At 40.3% G+C, this 19,454-nt stretch overlaps 1 protein-coding gene and 1 non-coding gene across 4 annotated transcripts in view; both read left to right on the top strand.

Annotated features, from left to right (window-relative positions):
* LAMA4 (laminin subunit alpha 4) overlaps nt 1–19,454 on the top strand; it is a 145,665-nt gene that overhangs the window by 43,220 nt on the left and 82,991 nt on the right. For all 3 annotated transcript variants that reach the window (XM_009451861.5, XM_518696.9, XM_054686192.2), the window contains exons 4-5: nt 4,226–4,350; nt 9,671–9,751. In XM_009451861.5, the coding sequence (XP_009450136.3) occupies nt 4,226–4,350; nt 9,671–9,751 (206 nt within the window). The remainder of the gene's footprint in view (nt 1–4,225; nt 4,351–9,670; nt 9,752–19,454) is intronic.
* Nucleotides 14,813–14,919, top strand: LOC112209580 (U6 spliceosomal RNA). The gene has a single exon (XR_002944416.1). It is a non-coding gene; the product is annotated as a U6 spliceosomal RNA (small nuclear RNA).

Here is a 19,454-nt window from a genome sequence, read left to right as displayed (position 1 = left end):
TGGGTCACTTCTTTATGGTACTGTTATGAGATACTTGGGTCACTTCTTTAAGATGTACTGTCTTATGCTAGAAACTGAGGCTCAGGCCCAACCCTGTATGTAACTAGCAAACAGTGCTGCCAATATTAGGTATTTTTATTTAGACCTTTGCTTGTCAGAGTGTAATCCAGACCAGCTGCATGGATGATATTTGGGAGCTTGTTAGAAATGCAGAGCCTCAGGATGCAGACATCCTGACTCATAATCTGCATTTTCACCAGATCTCCAGGGGATTCACGTGCACATTGAAGTTGGATAAGTATTGATCTACACAGAGAGCAGTTTGCAGAACTTATGATCTCATAAACCTTTACACTGTTAAGGATTATTAAAGATACCAGAGAGCTTTTTTTAATGTGGACTATATATACCAATATTTACGGCATTTGAAATTTAAACTGAAAAATTTTCTAATCCTTATAAATTCATTTGAAAATAGCAATAATATACCAATTGCATGTTAAGACAATATGTTTTTATCAAACAAACATATTTTACAACTTGAAAATATGTTTAATATCTGGCTTAATAGAAGAAGATGGATTCTGCCATCTGCTTCTGCATCAATCTGTGTGATATCTTGTGTTGTGTAGCCTCTACACAATTTCACCTTATACATATGAGAAAATGAGAATGCAAAATATAAGAAACATCTTAGTATTATTTAGAAACAGTTTTGACCTCCCTGGGCATACTCAGAGATCCATGGATCTAGTCTTGCATAAAGCACACTGACAAACACAGGAAGGCTAACCAGATTCTTTTGAGCCTTCTTCCTACATTATTCTGGTCCTGTGACCAAGCACATGAGAGATATCATTTCTCATGTTGGGGAGACACAGTTGGTGTCCAAATGGCAATCCCAACACTTATCTGCAATCAATTATCTAGATATAGCTTTCTTAACCACTGGCTAAAAGTTCAGAATGCTAATTTCATTTTTAAGTGGAGTCAGTTTTATTGAAAAATGAACTTTTCCTCCTGTATTAATCCATTCTCACACTGCTATAAAGTCATACCTAACTGCTGTGTCTATGGAGTGGCCATTCTTTATTCCTATGCTTTGCCAATAAACTTGTTTTCACTTTACTCTTTGGATTAAAAAAAAAAAGATGTACCTGAGAATGGGTAATTTATAAAGAAAAGAGGCATAATTGGCTCACTCTTCTGTGGGCTGTACAGGCTTCTGCTTCTGAGGAGGCCTCAGGAAACTTACAATCATAATGGAAGACAAAGGGAAAGCAGGCACATCTTCACATGGCCTGCAGTGGGAGGTGGGGGAGAGAGAGAGAGAGAGAGGGAGAGCACAAAGGGGGAGGTGCTACACACTTTCAAACAACCAGATCTCAGAACTCTATTACAAGACAGCACTAGGGGAATCACGCTAAGCCATTAGAAACAACCCTCATGATCCAATCACCTCCCACCAGGCCCCACCTCCAACACTGGGGATTACAATTCAATATGAGATTTGGGTGGGGACCCAGAGCCAAACCATTCACCTCACAACAACATACTTTTTTTATTGTTGTCATATTTGTTTTCTGTTTTTTAAATGCCAGAGCACTGAAGGTAAAACAGAAGACATTTTGCAATCTCAAAGTAAAAAATTATCAGAGCTAGAAGAAACCTGAAAGGCCATCTAGTCTAAATCGTCACTTTGCAGATAAGGGAATAGAAAACCAGGAAGGTCAAGAGACTTGTTCAAAGTTGACCAGCTAGAAAGTGGAAGAGCTAGGGACCTTTTCTCCCTGCCTCCAGCACTCTGCCAATCTCCCAGAATGTGCATTGAAGCCTTTTAGGGAGTTTCATAATAAACCTTTTGAAAGAAGGCAGATGAGGAAAGTTCATACTTGCATTCTGAGCATTTAGAGGGCAAAAGAAATTTGGTGGCTTTGCTTTTGAGGGTCACTGCTTCCCATGGCTGCCATGGCAGAATTAAAGCCCTGACAAGGAATCTAAAGCATCTATCGAGCCATAAGGGGACAGAATTGGGAATTAGCTCATTTTTGCAGCACAATAGTCACTTTGGGCACAAAGAATGGCCTAACATCTTACAATGGGCCTGTTTTCTTCTGCAGAGAGGGGCTTCATCCGTCCAACAAGAACTCTGACAAATTTAACCCCAGCCTACAAGCAGCCCTGCCAGATTGTTTATGGCTTAGTTTCATGGTAGTTGGGTAAGGCTCATTGGTTTTTCCTGGGATGAGAGATTGCTGCAACTTTGTATTAGCTTTGGGTTCATGTTAATTTCCTTTATTTGCTCCAGACACAAATTCATTAATTCACGCTTTTCCCTTCTCCTTCATTTTTCCCCAATAAATATTTCCAAAGACTGACTTAGCACAAGACACAGTATTAAGAACTGTAAGGGAAATACGTTAACATCCTGTTGTCTGCATATCATACTTTATTTTTCAGAGTTTCTCATTGATCTGTCAGGCAATCTGAACTAGCCCCTAAATTCTACTTTGCAGACATAATTTTAATCAGGGACTAAAGATTGCTCATACCTAATGGCTGATCAAATGCCTGAAGAACATTCAACCGGGATAGCTAGTTGCCCTTATTAAGATTCTTCCCCTTTGACTAATGTATTAATATTATATTTCAATTGAAGCTCAAAGTGTTAGTAACACTGATGCCTTCTAATGCATTCATTTTACTACTGTTTGTTAAGCCTTTTCTTCAACATTACTGGAGAAGCAGTATAATATGGAAACTAACAAGTTCACTTCTGGAGCCAGATTTCCTGAATTTGAATCTCACTTTTGACACCTACTATCCGTGTGACCTCGGGCAATTTACTTAATCTTTCTGCACCTCCATCTCTTCAGATGTAAGATGGCAGGGGTTAGGGTGGCAGGGGAAATAGGAACCTACTTCAGGATTGTTGTGAGAATTAAGTCAGTTAATCCATACAAAATGTTTAGAGCAGGGCCTTGCTATTCTTTTATTCTGAACCTCAAATAAAGCATAAAGGCCAAAATAAGGACCTCAGAGTTCAGTCTACTGCTACTCCATCTTGCTTTCCCAAGGCTCCTCCACTGTTTTAAAAAAGTTGTCCTGTTGAAGCTCTTATGCATCGGTGTGACTAAGGCAATTGCTCAAATAGGAGGGTGCTTCTTCAATGACATTCTAATTCTAACAGTATAATTTTTCACTGCAACCCCAATTCAACCTTTATACACTCTGATGAATGTAAAGATGAAAAAAATAGAGCTAATGGCTTTGCCTTGTACCACTAGTATAATCCCATAGAAGAAAGCTGTTTGTGTGTTAGCTCACTGCCCCTTGTAGAAATTAATCCATCAGTTTGACAGTTACTGAGTGCCTACTCCGTTCAAGTTAATGGCAATACAGTGCTGAAAGACAGAGTTGGGGAGGGGTGATGAGGCTGAGAATAGATAATAGCACTATAATATGGGTAGTGGAAAAGAAGGAAGGATCCTGAAAGGGAGAATTAGGATGTACTTTCAAGAGATTTTGCAGCCTAGTGTGATCTTGAATGATGAATGGCATTCCAGACAGAAGGGTCAGCCTGCTTTGTGCTTTTACTCCTATAATCTTTACTACAAGTGGAAAAATCGTACAAAAAAAAAAAACCTCCTTACTGATTCTTCTATGTCACTATCCAAGATACCAACCCATGAGCAGAATGCTCTTTATCTACCTTCTACTCCATTTATACTACAGTCTGACACATTTTATCCTTCCAAGACCATAAATCCTTATTGTTCCCATTGCCATGGATAAGTACCAGGGGGATGTTTGTTTGTTTGTTTGGTTGGTTGGTTGGTTGGTTGGTTGGTTTCTCATTTCATATTCATTCGAAGTCAATAAGCCAATATTTCTGGAACATCCAGGGTTTGATCATTCTGATTATCACTCTGAATTGAAATAAGTAACTGATGAATAATCTCCTCTGCACACAAACTCTAGAGTCCCCAGGCTACTAGCACACACACACAAAAGCCCAGGAAAAATTAATTCACCACTTACCCACACTTTCTGGCATTGACTGGGGCCAGTGTGACTCCTCATGCTAATCTGTACTGCCGCATACAGTCTGTGCTGTCTGACCTGATGTCCCTTTTGCTTGAAAAAGTATTGCATGATGCTTAGATGTGCTGTCTCTAAAATTTCTTTCGCATCCTTGTCAATCTTCTTGTCTTTTGTCTCATAGCACTGCCAGCGGAACACAACAGGAGAGCACTGTGAAAAGTGTCTGGAGGGTTATATCGGAGATTCCATCAGGGGAGCACCCCAATTCTGCCAGCCATGCCCCTGTCCCCTGCCCCACTTGGCCAAGTAAGTCCTAAAGGAGGATGGTCTCTTCTAATGATCAGTCTATGTTTTGTTTTGTTTTGTTTTGTTTTGTTTTGTTTTGCCTTATCCCAGAGTTCTGAGGTTTCTCCACAGGCAAAACCTCATATTGAGATGAGACTGGAAAAGATATAGAAAAAGTTTCTAGTCCAAATACACCACCTGGAATGCTTAAGCACTTACAATATAGATGATGACTCTGTTTCCGAAATATTGGGGTGCATCATGAGGTCAATAAAGTCTCCTAAGTTTTATAAGCAAGGATAGTCTCATCTTTTCTTGACTTTCTCTTGACCTAGAGCGATCACAACTGGTAATCCCAACAGACTCATCATAATATCATATTTTCAGTAATATTGCCTCTTCTGACTTTCACAAAGGAAACATTTCCCTACATATGGCTTTTCAGTCAGAATTAGAACACAGATCAACAGAATGCATGCTTTAGGCCAATCAGCTCACAGAAGATTTACAGGAACACTTTCTGGCTACATTTTGACCTGAGTGAGAAGTTAAAGGAAAGAGACATACATTTTTATGAAAATAATGGAATATGTGTAAATCCAGTAATTAAGTCATCACTGGCCATTTTATTCTCTTTAAAATGACAGAATATGGAATTTAACAGGTATAGTGATATATGGTTTTCCAAATGACCAATTCTCTGACACCAACTGGGTGTCCTACAATCAATTCAGTTCTGACACTAAGTTTCCACAGTCAGTGCAGATCCCACAGATTAAGAGATCAGTTCCACAAGAATGCCCCCACTACAAATGCCAGCCAAAAATGGGGTCCCCAGGCTAGTCACACTTCTTCCCAGAAGACTGTAAATTTGAGAAGGATCCCTCAACCTCTCCTCAGGTTTGACAGTTCATTAAGATGACTCACAGAGTTTAGAAAAGTGCTATGCTTATGACTGTCAGTTTGTTAAAAGATTACAACTCCAAAAGAGCTACATGGAAGTGATGCATAGAGCAGGATATGGAGAAGTGGGAGTGAAGAAGGAGTGCGTGCAGAGACTCCAGGCTCTCTGCTGGAGCACCATGCTCTCAGCACCTCCACGTGTCATCAACTGGAAGCCCCCCAAGCCTTGTTGCTCAGGAGTTTTTATCAAAGTTTCATGTTGTAGGTATGATTGGTCAAATCATTGGCCATTGGTAACTGAACTCAATCTCCAGCCTCTCCTCCCTGGAGGTTGGGGGTGGGGAGGGTTGAAATTCCCAACGTCCAATTACATGTTTGGTTCCTCGGTGGTGCCTCTGGTCATAGGCTCCCACTCTCAAGGTATCCAGGGGTCCACTGTGAGTCACTTCACTAGCATAAACTCAGATATGGTTGAAAGGTGCCTGTTATGAATAACAAAAGACAGTCTTTTCCCTCAGGAAATTCCAAGAATTACAGGAGTCTGTGCCAGGAACCAAAGGCTAAATACTGTTTTTTTTATTATGCCACAAGTAGAAAGAGTAGCCAATCTAGGTTCATATTCAAATTTGGATACATAATACCTATGTGACCTCAGAAAAGTTACTTTCTCCCTAGATCTCACTTTCCATGGGATTTGAAGTCAAGAAGCCTGGGTTCAGATCTTGGCTCTACTCCTTGATTCATTTACCAGCCCAGTATTTCAGATTTTCTCTTAGTACAGTAAATCAAACTAGGAAGTAAGGATCTGCATCATAGAGTTGTGAGGACTGGACTAGGATAATATGTGTGGAGGATTTGGGTTTGTACCCTAAACATGGAAAGGTATAAGGTAGATGTTGCCTTTACTGAACACATACCGCTATATTTTTTCTAACACTTAGATTTTTCTTACTCTATGCCTAGCATTGTTCTAAGTGTTTCGATGTAATATTTACGTAATTGATAGCTGTTTTAAAGATTAAATGATACACATAAAATGACTCTTTAAAATCTGAATGCTTACTACACACACGCACTCACTCATACTCACACACTTACTGATAAACAGAAAAGAAAAAGAGAGATGGCAATCAGATTCCCCTGATGTTTTTTCCTTAATTGAACACCAATATCAACTAACATTTCACCTAATAGCTTGTGATGTATTCAAATACTACAAGTCTAACAGTCAGAGTAGTCAGACGATTTTCAGCTCCATCCTTCTTTAGAAACTGTTAAACTGCCTCAGACCTTGCTCTGTAATTTTTCATGTCTGATAGTATTAATAACGTGTGCAAAATGGATGGTACTCACAGTGAGGGTGGAAAACGCAAACATTAACTGTTCTGTTATTTTCACTCAAGTATGTCCTGATTTATGAGCTCCCTTCACTCCGTCTTGGTATACTTTTTCATTGTTCATTAATATTCTACTCTCAAGCATTCATTTTAATCACGTCTGGTGAGATATTTAGCACAGTTCTCTTGCCATGGTATATATTGTTAAATATATTACCTCCCACTTCCTCATAGCTGGTTTCACTCATTCTCTCATAAAGATGTTGTGTAGCCTCATCTGCTCAGAAAAGTTTTATAAGCCTCGAGCTGCAGTGTTTTTTTTTTGGCAGTAGCAGATGAATTAGGCAGGCAATCTCAGATGGTTCTTTCTAATTATGCTGTTCCACTTTTGCACTTTTCACCCCATTTGCATGACAAGACTTTCTTATCTAAATTACCTGGTCTTGGGATATGAGACCTTTAGAACATCATTCCCTATGGACTGAGAAGCCTTGTCTACATGCAATCAGATATTTATTGAGCACTTATTATATACTGGTATAAAAAATGGTAGTCAGTACTTATTATGTGCCAGTCATGCACTAGTCACTGGCGACACAGCAGTGAGTAAAACAGTCAAAAATCTCACCTTTATTAAGATAGGTCAAAATACAGCAGTGTTTTGAAACTCCTAGGGCAAATGACCCTTTACCTTTTGAATCACATTATCGGTATGCTAGTTGAGCAAGAAGCATTTCTGAATGCTGTTAACTCTTTAAGAAATGAAGTCAAAAGTTGCCAACTGTGGAATGAGTCTCCTTTCCTGAAAGAGGAAACAGTTTCCAAAGGCATCAAGACACCATGTCTGCCCATGTTTTTTCTCTGTGTAAGTGGATCCAGGGTTCAAAGGAGCACTGAAGGGACTTAGAGAATGTGCTCTAAATCTAGATGCATATTCACAGACACGAAAACTCAAGTCTCTAATAGTACAGATTCGAGGTTGAAAAACCTACTGAAAATGAAAATGAAATAAAAAGTGTGTCACCTATAAGTAAATATCATGTAGGAGTAGGGAGGAATTGGTAAGGGTGTGAGAGACCAAGGGATTTTACAGATTTTTCTCTGTGGTGACAACAGCTCTACTTCTTGAATCCCTTGCTGGGGAAACTGGCTGCAAAAAAGGAGAGGAGGGGTTCATCTGTGGTCATGGAACAGAACAAATATTCTTGGGTCCTAAAAAGTTCTAACCTTTGATCTGGACTTATTATTAACTTAGTTAGCTAATCTCAAATACTAATCAAATATCTTATCAAAAATCAAATGCCCATTGCCTCTTTCAGCTTTTTAAGAAACTCATATTGCTACTTTCTATAAAATGAAAGTTCCAGGACTTTTCAGAAAGGCGTCTAGTTTAGACTCTGAATTACATTTTGAAACATTGATGAAGCTGAGCCCACAGACGCAGGATTTGGATTTCCAGATACGAGAAAGCAAGGAAATAATGCTTCAGGGGGTTAAGCAAACAAAGGGCCGAGTCTATTTTTCTCTAAGTTCCTAAGGATTTTCTAAGAGCAAAAGGCACCCTTCCACTTGAAATGGGCACCACAGTGGTTACAGTGGGCTGAGAGAGACGCAGTGTTTTCACTTCCCTAGCCAAAACCAGACAAAACATAAACAGTTAATGCTGATGAGAAACAAAAACGAACCCTTGAGGGCTGGCCCTGCCACCAAGTCTGCCTTCGCCACAGAGACCAGTGGTCATGCAGTTGTTCCCAGGGACAATTTGCATAATGTTCATGTATTTATTTGGGGGTTGGCCAGACGTCCTCCATCTCTACCAGTAGCTATGGAAATCGCTCCAATTAAGGAAAATGTCATCTGTTTGAAACAGCAGGACACCAGCTACAGGCGGATGACTCCAGATGCCCCTAGCAGATGTTGCATCCTTAAAGCGTGGGCAGGCTGCTGGGTGGAACACCTTCAAAGAAAGATGGAAGCGTGGGTTCCTGTTCTGGACTCTTAACTGACAGTGGTTCTTTAAGTAGGCTAAGAAATCAGAAGAAGCAAAATAAAGGGTAAAAGGCCAAAGAAATGTAATTTTGTTGGAATGTTTTTATCCAGCTGTTAGAGAAAATAAATTGTGGGTGTTGCCTTTCACTGAGAAGCACATATTGTTTTCTGACTGATTTTTTAAGTGTCTTCAAACAAATAAACACATCTATTTGCTTTCCTCCAAACACCATTAGGGTAAGAAATGCTGATACATAAAGGAACAAGAGAGCAGCGGGTTACACTTTATTGGTTGTACAGTACCAAAGCCAAAACTAATTTAAAAGTCCTTAAAATTTTACATACACACACACACCCCCCTATGCCCCACACAATTCATGTGTCTGTGAAGAATTTTCCAAACACATGGAGACCGTAACCCCATTTCCCTTGCCTTAATAGTGAGGAGACTTATTTATTCCACTAAACCAATATTTTTATTACTTTTTTGTCCTGTGTCCTAATTTTTATTGTCTTTAAAAAAGGAAGAAGAAGAAAGAGAGAGGGTTCCATGGGATGAAAGCCTTTTATGGTGGGCCCTGCGTTTTGCTGCAGTACTTGACTGGGACTTTCATCGACTCAGCCAGTCTCAGCAACCTTATTTCCAATATTTAAAGTACACATGAAAGAAATTAAAATTCTGTGGAGATCATATAGTTTAGAACTGGTTCCTTCCCTTTAAAACTGGACAAGTTCTAGTGCAGAAAAAAAGGGGAAACTTTTAAATGACTACATAGACAGTGATGGAAATAAAAGGGGATTCTCTTATAAATCCAAAATTGCAGGTAGAATTTGATCATTTTATTTCCAGCTTTGGGATACATGTTTTGGACTAGTGCTTGAAATATATATATAGGACCTGGGAAATGGTCCCACCAACAAGTGGCATTTTCTTTTGGGGCCTGCTAGCCTAACCTTTCCTGCAAGGTAAATGTGTACAAGTTTAAATAAAGAAAATGATTGCACCCATTAGAACTTTAATGGGACCAACATAGAGGTAATCTGATAAAAAGTTAAGACGGTCTCTTTGGTGATGTATGGAATTGACTTCCAATATTTGCTTCCAATTTTAGTTTTGCAGAATCCTGCTATAGGAAAAATGGAGCTGTTCGGTGCATTTGTAACGAAAATTATGCTGGACCTAACTGTGAAAGGTAAGCCAATAAAATTCTCTATTTTCTGTGTGGGTCAAAGGAAGCTTTCTGTTTCTCACACTCAACAGCTCTGCCATACTCCCATTCAGTGGGTCCTGAAGGAGATGCTTAAGAGTGGTTGAGGGACTGCATTTCAAAACCCCTTAGGGAAGTTTTCCCAAATCCCATCCCCCAGATACAGCAAATAACAATATGCTTCCTAGGGCTTCAGGCCAGGGCCACATCTCAGGATAAGCACACAGGGAAAAAGGAAATTGAGGATGTGTATTTTGAAAAGATTCTCTAGATGGTTTTGGTAGTACTCTTTTCTCTCTCCATCAATGAGAAATAGTACTAAAATTAGTGTTCCCCAAAAAAGAGTGAGGTTTCCTCAGTAAATAAAATGTGAATCACCTTTTGTCAATAGAGCAATAAATTAGAAAAAAACAACCCACAAAGCTGTTATTTCGCCCATTCTTTATACCAGCTTTATACCATACTAAAAAGTAAACAAATTCCACAGGAGTTTGGGTTTTCTGGATCTCTGGCTGGTATTTACCTATGACACTCTTTTCTTTTTTTCCTTTTTTTTTTTCAATTATATTTTAAGTTCTGGGATACATGTGCAGAACGTGCAGGTTTCTTACATAGGTATACACGTGCCATGGTGGTTTGCTGCACCCATCAACCCATCATCCACATTAGGTATTTCTCCTAATGCTATCCCTCCCCTTGCCCCCCACCCACTGACAGGCCCCGGTATGTGATGTTCCCCTCCCTGTGCCCATGTGTTCTCATTGTTCAACTCCCACTTATGAGTGAGAACATGTGGTGTTTGGTTTTCTGTTCCTGTGTTAGTTTGTTAAGAATGACGGTTTCCAGCTTCATCCATGTCCCTGCAAAGGACATAAACTCATCCTTTTTTATGACTGCATAGTATTCCATGGTGTATATGTGCCACATTTTCTTTATCCAGTCTATCATTGATGGGCATTTGGGTTGGTTCCAAGTCTTTGCTATTGTGAATAGTGCTGCAATAAACATATGTGTGCATGTGTCTTTATAGTAGAATGATTTATAATCCTTTGGGTATATACCCAGTAATGGGATTGCTGGGTCAAATGGTAATTCTGGTTCTAGATCCTTGAGGAATCACCACACTGTCTTCCACAATGGTTGAATTAATTTACACTCCCACCAACAGTGTAAAAGCATTCCTATTTCTCCACATCCTCTCCAGCATCTGTTGTTACCTGACTTTTTAATGATTGCCATTCTAACTGGCGTCAGATGGTATCTCATTGTGGTTTTGATTTGCATTTCTCTAATGACCAGTGATGATGAGCTTTTTTTCATATGTTTGTTGGCCGCATAAATGTCTTCTTTTGAAAAGCACATGACACTCTTTTCTCTCTTTTTCTAAACTGCTCTGGGCTTTGCTCATGTAAGAAAGGCCTTCTCCGCAGAGCACGAGAGGCTTTCCACTGAATGACTCGGTAAGATATTTCCCATTCCCTCCACCTGCCAGCTGCTCACAGTGTTGTAAGATAAAATGGCTTTTGCTCAAAGAGTCTCTCAGACAGGTTTTCTTGTTTTTAACAGAAATGCCATTAGCATTGGCCTCACCATTGTGTTTAGGCAGCTAAATGATATGTAGTGCCCTAGAGACAGGGAAGGAAGAGCCAAGCGGAAATAGTATAAAGCACCCAGTCACTCATCTGCAGGCCCTCAACAGCACAGATGGGCTCACAAACTCAACCTGGGGCTTAAAATGTAAACTTTAAATTATAAGCAATCTCACTTCCTAAGAAAACACCCTCTATCTCTCAAAAAGTGGGTCTGAAACTCAAAAAAAAAACCCACAGTATCTGTGATACAGAGAAAAATCTTTGCACTTGGAAGGCATTGTTATTATGATTATTAAATATGCAAAATGTGGATAATTATTTCACTAAAGGATTGTGGATTTTTTTGAATTTATTTATTTATTGCCATAAGAGGGAAAGCGAACTTAGGGTCCACATGAATTTCATCTATTAGGAGGGACTGACAGAGATGATCGATTACATTGGGTTGATTAAAATTTGTGACACACTTATCCTATATTTCCTTACTTGGAGACACAGGAATAGGAGGCACCTGATTTACTCATTTTCTGGCTCACTGGAGGTCTGTGGCGGTTGTTAATCAGCCAGGATGGAGTTTTTTCTCCTCAGTGTCTGAGGTTAAATTCAATTTAGTTTGATAATGACCAAGCAGTATTGCTAATGGGTGTTCGATGGCCCCCACGGGGAGAGTTAATGGCCTTAGATAGAGCCCTGCTGACCAAATGTAAAGCTCGCAGAAGTGAAATCACCTGGACCCTAAGGGCACAGTCCTGTAAAATCACACAGGGGTGCAGAGAAGGGTTCTGTCATCCCAAACCGTCAGCAGGACTGCACGCCCACCTCTGACAAGGAATTACAGATGATAAATGCCTCAGCCCACATAGGATGCTCATGAGCTCTGCCATTACCCAGTAAGGCTGGGTCAGATCTGCTGCTGGAGTGGAAGGCTCCAGACAAGAGCACTGGTTTGGGAAGTGAAAGTAGAGTGTTGAAAAGAACAGATTTGAGCATCAGCCTGGGTGAGTGTGAATCTCAGCTCCACCACTTTGTGACCCACCCGGGCAAGTTCTTTGACCTCTCCAAGTGGCAATTTCCACTTGTACAGAATGGAGAAAATAAAGTTACCTGTCTCATAAAACTGTTATGAGATAATACTGCAAAGTTTTGAGTGTGGGACCTGGCACTGAGTAAATGCTCAATAAGAATTAACAGGTGACAGTATGAGTCATGGTGGTCATTGTCCAACTTCTGCCACTGCCGAATGTGTTCCTGGGACACGTTGGCTCATTTCCCTGAGTCTCAGTTTCCTTAGCTAGAAATTACGGCTCTGAGCTAAATAGTGCCACTGATTAATTATCACTTATGTCCTTGTTGCTTTACATTCTTCATCTGTCATCTTCACAGCCACCTTAGAGAAGGTTGTATTTTGTCATCTTGCAGATGAGGAAACTGAGCCAGAAGAGCTATGTCTTCCTAATTGTGGTGGTCTTTGCTGCTTTTGATTTGTTTGACCCTGGGGATAAGAGGAGGGTTTCTGCTTGAACAGCCAAGCTCTTAAGTTGCCTGAGTTAACCTTCGCCTAATCTGTGTTTTCAATGTATTTGTGAACTTGAACCTCTCCAAAAGAGCTTTTCTAAATATGCAGCTGATTTGTATGGATATCTGTTTTAAACAAAGGTAATAATTAGTCCAAACCAAGAACCTGCTAGGTCTTTTTGCACTTTAGAGATCATTGAGTCAAGTGGTGGTTTTAAAATCTGTGTCCAACTGTCTCCAGGAAAACTTTGGATTCCTGAGCCCTCCCCAACTCCCCTTCACCACCCACTGAAAAAGAATATCCAGGGCTGAGGCCCAGGACCTGTATTTTGACTTCCTGTTGGATTCTCATGCACCAGGACTCTCACTGCTTTGTGAACTACCGCTCTACCTTGACCTTCAATACCACACTCTCATACTAGGGAAGTATTTCTCAAACCGTGACCTAAGAACCTTGGTTGTCCTTGGAAATGAAGGTTCGGGAGTTCTCAGTGAATATTTTCCTAATTTTATGTTTAATTTCAATAATAACTTTAAGGAAAACATTCACTGAAACATGTTCTGGACTTTCTGCTGTGTCACGTTATAATAAGAGAAGATCTCCCTCAGTGCTGGGAGAAAATAACAGAGGTGACAGTCTGTCAATGACACATTACAGACAATTGGAGGTCAAGTGGCATGACATCAAGGCAAACTGTAAAACTAAAGATTCCAAAATGAAAATTGGTGAGAGACATGAGTCGTCACATGGCACATGGCTGGATTGGCATGCTGAACGCAGGCAGTCTCTACCACATCATTTTGCAAGTGGACATTTGGTTATAAGACAACATCAATTATTGAATTAATGTGAATCTGAAATTGATTAGTTTCATAGTTTTATTTATGTTGTATTTGAAAATTTATTTTGGTTTTCAAGACATGTAAAAACCATAGACATAAGGAGTTTCTACCTAGCTTCATGTTTGAAATATTTAAAGATAATTTAAGCTAACACTGGAAGGGGTATTACATGAAAATGCTTTTCCTTTTAAAAGGATCCATGTTACATGCAAATTCGTGAAACACTGGTCTAAAACATAAAACATGTTTTACTTACTCTACCTCTTACACTACTGTGTAAAAAAACAGCTCAAACACGCCCACCTGCCTTGCCTTAACAATTAGGTCCATGAATATTGGCCTGCTCTGGGCCCTACCTGTCTTTCCTCCCTAAAAACCTTCTCCCACCTCACACTTTAAACTCCCCATGTTGGACATGCTACTCACCAAATCCACCAGATCAGCTGGCAAGCTTTCCACATTGTATTGTATTTAGACCATGATCATGATGATAAAAATAATAACATTTATTAAGTACTTACTGGGTGGTATGTCAGGCACTGTTGTAAAAACTTTACAGACAATGATTTAAGCCTCAAAAGAGCCCCAAAAATCCTATGGAATACCATTTTCATCCTTATTTACAGAGGAAGAAATGCGACATAATTTAAGTCACCTGCTCAGAATCACACAATGGCTTCTTTATCTGTGAAACTTTGAGCTGCTTGACAGACACAGCATCATATCCCTTATCCCTCCTCTGTCTATTCTTCCCCCAGCACACTATCTGGCATGTTGAAGGCCTCAGTTGTTTTTATTTAAGTAAAAATATTTTTTCTCAATAAGAAATAGCAACAGCACTTTTCATGTTCCTTTAAAAAAGGTACTATGTAGTGACAGGAGTCAGTCATTCCTTGCCCTGTTTTACCCCCAATCTCCCACCCCATTCCAGGAAAATGGAAAGGGTGACCCAGAGTTGACTGAGTCTGGCTGAATAGAGATTGCAAATGGAAGTTGTCTTCTGATGCAAATAATTGTAAAATGCACAAGCCTTGTAGAGTTTTGCAATTCTCATCCTCATCCCAGTAGTAACAACTAAGAACATTTTGAAGATGAGGTGCTCCCTTGGGCAGCATATATACTAAAATTGGAACAACCCAGAGAAGATTAGCATGGCCTCTGTGCAAGGGTGATGTGCAGAATCGTGAAGCAGCCCACATTTTTTATCCTGCATGTTCTCCCACATATGAGGGAGCTAAAAAAAATTGAGCTCATAGAAGTAGAGAGAATAATTCTGATTATTAGAGGCTGGGAAAGGTGGCAGGTGGTAAGTGATGGGGGAAGGATAGGGAAATGCTGGTTAACGGACACAAACTTACAGCTAGATGGGAGAAATAATTTGTAGCTTTCTACAGCATTCTAGGGTGAATATAGTTAATAATTTAGTTTCTGTTTTCAAAAAGCTAGAAAAGAGGATTCTGAATGTTCACAATACACAGAAATGATAAATGTTCTAGGTGATGAGATATTAACTACCCTGATTTGGTCATTATACATGGTATACATGTATGGGAATATCACTCTGTATCCCATAAATATGTATCATTACCTGTCAAGAAAAAAATAAAAGGGAAAAAAATCCTTGCCCAAGACTCACCAGCTTCACCTGCCCCCAAATATATAATATATAGCAGTGTGTGTAGTGTGTGTGTGTGTGTGTGTGTGTGTACTTAGTTCATTTAAAAAGATGAGGAACCTGAGACTCTGAGCCATGAAGTGACTTAATCTAACATCACACAATTGGGTTAGCAATAAATCCAAAACTAAAACCCAGGACCCTCAACGTTCAATACCATTTTCAGTCATATGATCTCAATGTTTCAGTATTCCACACTGCCTCCCATAGCAGCTTTAATAGTATACTTTCATGCATTAAATTTGGTGGTGGAGTGAGAAACATGCTAAGACTACATGATGATTGATCATGTGAATCTTGTTGCTTAAGGATCAGAAGAAAAGAATGGGGCAAATTAAAGCAAATCCTAAGTGACTTAAACCCCTAACAGAAAAGGCAGAACACAGTATCATCAGAGATGAAGATGATAATCATAATGATTTCAATGATGGCCTTGATAATGGAAAAGAAAAATAAGGAAGAAGAACAAGAGAAAGCTAACCTTTATTGAGGTTTACTGTGATGCGGGGATTTAGTCTAATTCTCTCTGAAGACATCAAGTTTTTCACACGTAGACCCTGTTGTTTGCATAGAGTTCTTATGATTCCGTACTCTCTAGCTTGCTCAACTCCTGAATTCTTGCCCTGTGACCCTGAATAGGTTACATACGTTTTCCTAGCCTTATTTCTCAGTCTTTCATAAAGAAGTGGAGAGCATTTACATGGCACCTACCTTGCAACAAGTTCTTTTTTTTTATGTCATTTTATTTAATCCCAAGGACAGCTACAGAGTGACATCCCTCCCAGAAAGGTTTCTGAGCCACCTAGCCCAGGAGTTTGGGCACTCTTGACAAAGACTTTCAGTGCCAGCTGTATAGCCCTGGGAGGAGGAGCAGAAGAGAAAGAGAACGGGCAGGCAGAGCAGGGGGAGCTTCAAGCATTCCTGAAACAGTTTTTGGTCAAAATAATCTTTTTTTCTAAACATCATATCTTTTGTTTTTCCATTTTGCCCAAATAATATAATCACTAACCAAAATGACAAAGTTCATATGCCACAATCCTTTCATTTGAGCCATAAACTTACCAGTTCTGTTTCCCTTGGATGGATCAAGTCATTAATAGACTAGAAATGAGATTACGGAAGAAAAAATAGGACCAGGCTACTGGGCACCAGGGCTCCAATGCTGACTCTAAACTCAAATACTGGTGCTTTTGTGTCTTTGTTGTTAGTTCTTTGAGGGCAGGCTTGGGCACTTTTATAATCATTAATTTATTAATTAGTTCATTCTTTAATGCTAGACTGCTGGAGTGGAAAGAACATTAAGCCTGGAGTCCCACAGAGGTTTGAGCTATGCAGCAATGAACAAGTCATTTAGCTTCTCTGCCTTCTAGCTTTCTTATATATAAAAGTAGGGGTTTGTCAGGGACTATCATAAGTAAACTTTTGTATGCTCATTTTGTTAAATCCAAAGGGTCCAGAGTTTTGACTAAAACTTCAGAGTTTCCTCTAAACCTACCACCAGAAGATGTTCTTAAGACTCAGAGTAACTCAAAGTAGGTTTCCACTGTGATTGAGATTCCAACTTACAGAATAGAAGATTTGAGTTTTCTCTTGTAAAAGACCAGGGGACCTCCTATGGAGAGCAAATGCAGTGGAATTAAATGAAAAAGTTACTGGCATCTGACCTCTATGAGCTTGGGCAAGCCCCTTCACTCCCAGACCTTAAGATTCCCAGCCACACATTGAGCCGGTAGATCTGAGTCTCATTTCAGTCGGCCAAAGAGCCTAATATTCTCTGTTTGGTGAACTTCAGCAAAGGCCAGAAATTCAATCCAGCCACAAGTTCCATAGAGGAATAATTTATGCTGGCTTAGGGACCTGCAGGCCTATAAATCTGAGGTGCAAAGACATGAGAAAGTGCGAATAACAACACTCATTGAATATTTCCTCTTGGGGTGTCTCTTTGTGGGTTGTGTAGAATTTACATTCATCCCCATCTTTTTCATAGACCAGATTTCTAGAGTTCATATTCTGTATCATTATGGTTAATTTATTTCCTGTTCTTTCAGAGAATGGGCTATGTGTTTTTCTTCATCCTGTCTCCCTCTATGTCTTACATAAAATGGACATGAATTGTCCTTGTGTTGGATGAATCCACTCATTCATTTATAGCAGCAGCAGTGTGGTCCAGGGTGGAGCAAAAGAAAGAACTCCAGGGTCAGAAGGTTTGGACCTTGCACTGTGACTTTCCAGCTATGTGACCCTGGAAAACTGAAGTAGCCTCCCAGAATGCCAGGCCTGTGTGGCCTCCCTCCCAGGGTGTCTGTGGTAACTAAATAAACTCACATAGATGAAGCTATGAGGTTCGATGCAGGTAAAGAGTTTAAAGACTGACCATATCCTATCACTACAACTACACCAAGAAACTGAGACATGGGAACAGAGGCTGAAGGAACATACACAAAATGTTGACAGTGACTTTTTTAGGGTCCTGGGATTACAGATGTGATTTTTTTTTATGTATCTGTTTTTCAAATGTTCTGAATCATGATTCCCTTACTTTAAAGGGAATCCTTTAAAAAAAAGTAGTGTTTTATTATTACTGGCCAGGGCTTGTTGATTTCCTTGGAAAGCTCTCTCTTCCTTTCCACTCCCAAGGCCAACACCCCAGCCCAGGCCCTCTATACCCCACCCCATCCCTCTGCTCCAGCCTGAAGTCCATCCTGCATGCTGAAGCCAGCACCAGCTTCCTTCACTACCACTTCCATCATGCTCAAAACCCTTTGCTGGCTCTCTTTCTTTTTCCCTCTCATGCATCAGAACTAACTTCTCTACCCTACCTTCAATCCCATTATGGTGTGACCACATGTTCTTTCCAGCTACTCTCAAAAAGTGTCTGCAGCTCCAGTTGGCCCATCTTCTACACTAGTTTAGGGTCCACAGCAAAAGAGAGTGCACAATCAGCCAACAAGCATGTAGTTTGACTTGTACAGTACTCTTACAAGGTTTGAATCAACTTTTAAAAATTGCAATTTCACATAAACATCCAAATTTCCACTTTTTTCTCCAAAAATAAAATATGGCAACATAGGTCCTTCATCCTCTCAAGGCTCTAGGCTGGCAACAATCAACTTGAGCCTAGTAACAGCTCTTCCCTTAGATGGGGCCTACAGGCCCACCACTCACAGCAGGGCCTCTGCTGCCCTGCACGGCAGCTTTGGGAAAAGTAGGGAAAGGCATTTCTTCCTCTGGGCAGAGACAGCCTCACCTAGAGTGCACAGCTTGGCAAGGCAAGCAAAGGCTAGATGGATTTCAGTCTCCATTCTCCAACTCAGCTGGGCTCTCTCATCAAAGGCCCAGCCAGCCTGACCATAGGCATTGGCTCTGCCCACACAATAAATGCAGGTAGGCACCTGGCTTCTATAGGTGCGCATATCTAAAACATCCAGAAGAATGGCAGTCTGGGCTCCAACTCCATTGATCTGTGGTACTCTCAGCTCTGCCATCTGCTTTGACTCCAGGCTGGCTTTGCTCAGTTACAAGTTGCTGCCAGGAGCTAAGCGTACTACCTGCTGCCTCTTCCTTCACCTGAAGATGGAGAGAATGCCACCCCATGACCCTCAAACAAGAGCCCAAGCTACACTCCTGAGTCAATCCCTTTCGGCCAGGAGAATAGCAGGCACTGAATGGCTCAAGCTTAGTTACTTAAACAATTCATTGTGACTAGATTGATCAATGTTTCTCAATAGAGGTGCTATTAACGTTGTGGCTAGGACATTTCCCAGCTGTACGCTACAGATACATCTCATTGCAGTACCTTTGGCATATCTGGTCCCACCCATCATATATCATTTGTGTACACCAGTTCCCTGGCTGGATATACCAGTTCAATCCTATAGCTGGAAGCCTGGCTGAACTGAATGGCCTACAGATGAAGTGAACCAAATGATCTATAACATAATGGGGAGGGGTAGTTCCTTAAAAACGAAATCTGGTCCTATGAAGAAGATGAGAGAGTGCAAATGAATTCTGGGAGGGCAATCAACAAATATCCACTACATCTTTCTTCTTTGTAGGAAAGAAT

The sequence above is a fragment of the Pan troglodytes genome, chromosome 5 (assembly GCF_028858775.2).
Source record: "Pan troglodytes isolate AG18354 chromosome 5, NHGRI_mPanTro3-v2.0_pri, whole genome shotgun sequence".
Taxonomy (NCBI): domain Eukaryota; kingdom Metazoa; phylum Chordata; class Mammalia; order Primates; family Hominidae; genus Pan; species Pan troglodytes.
This window is presented reverse-complemented; position numbering and strand designations above follow the sequence as displayed.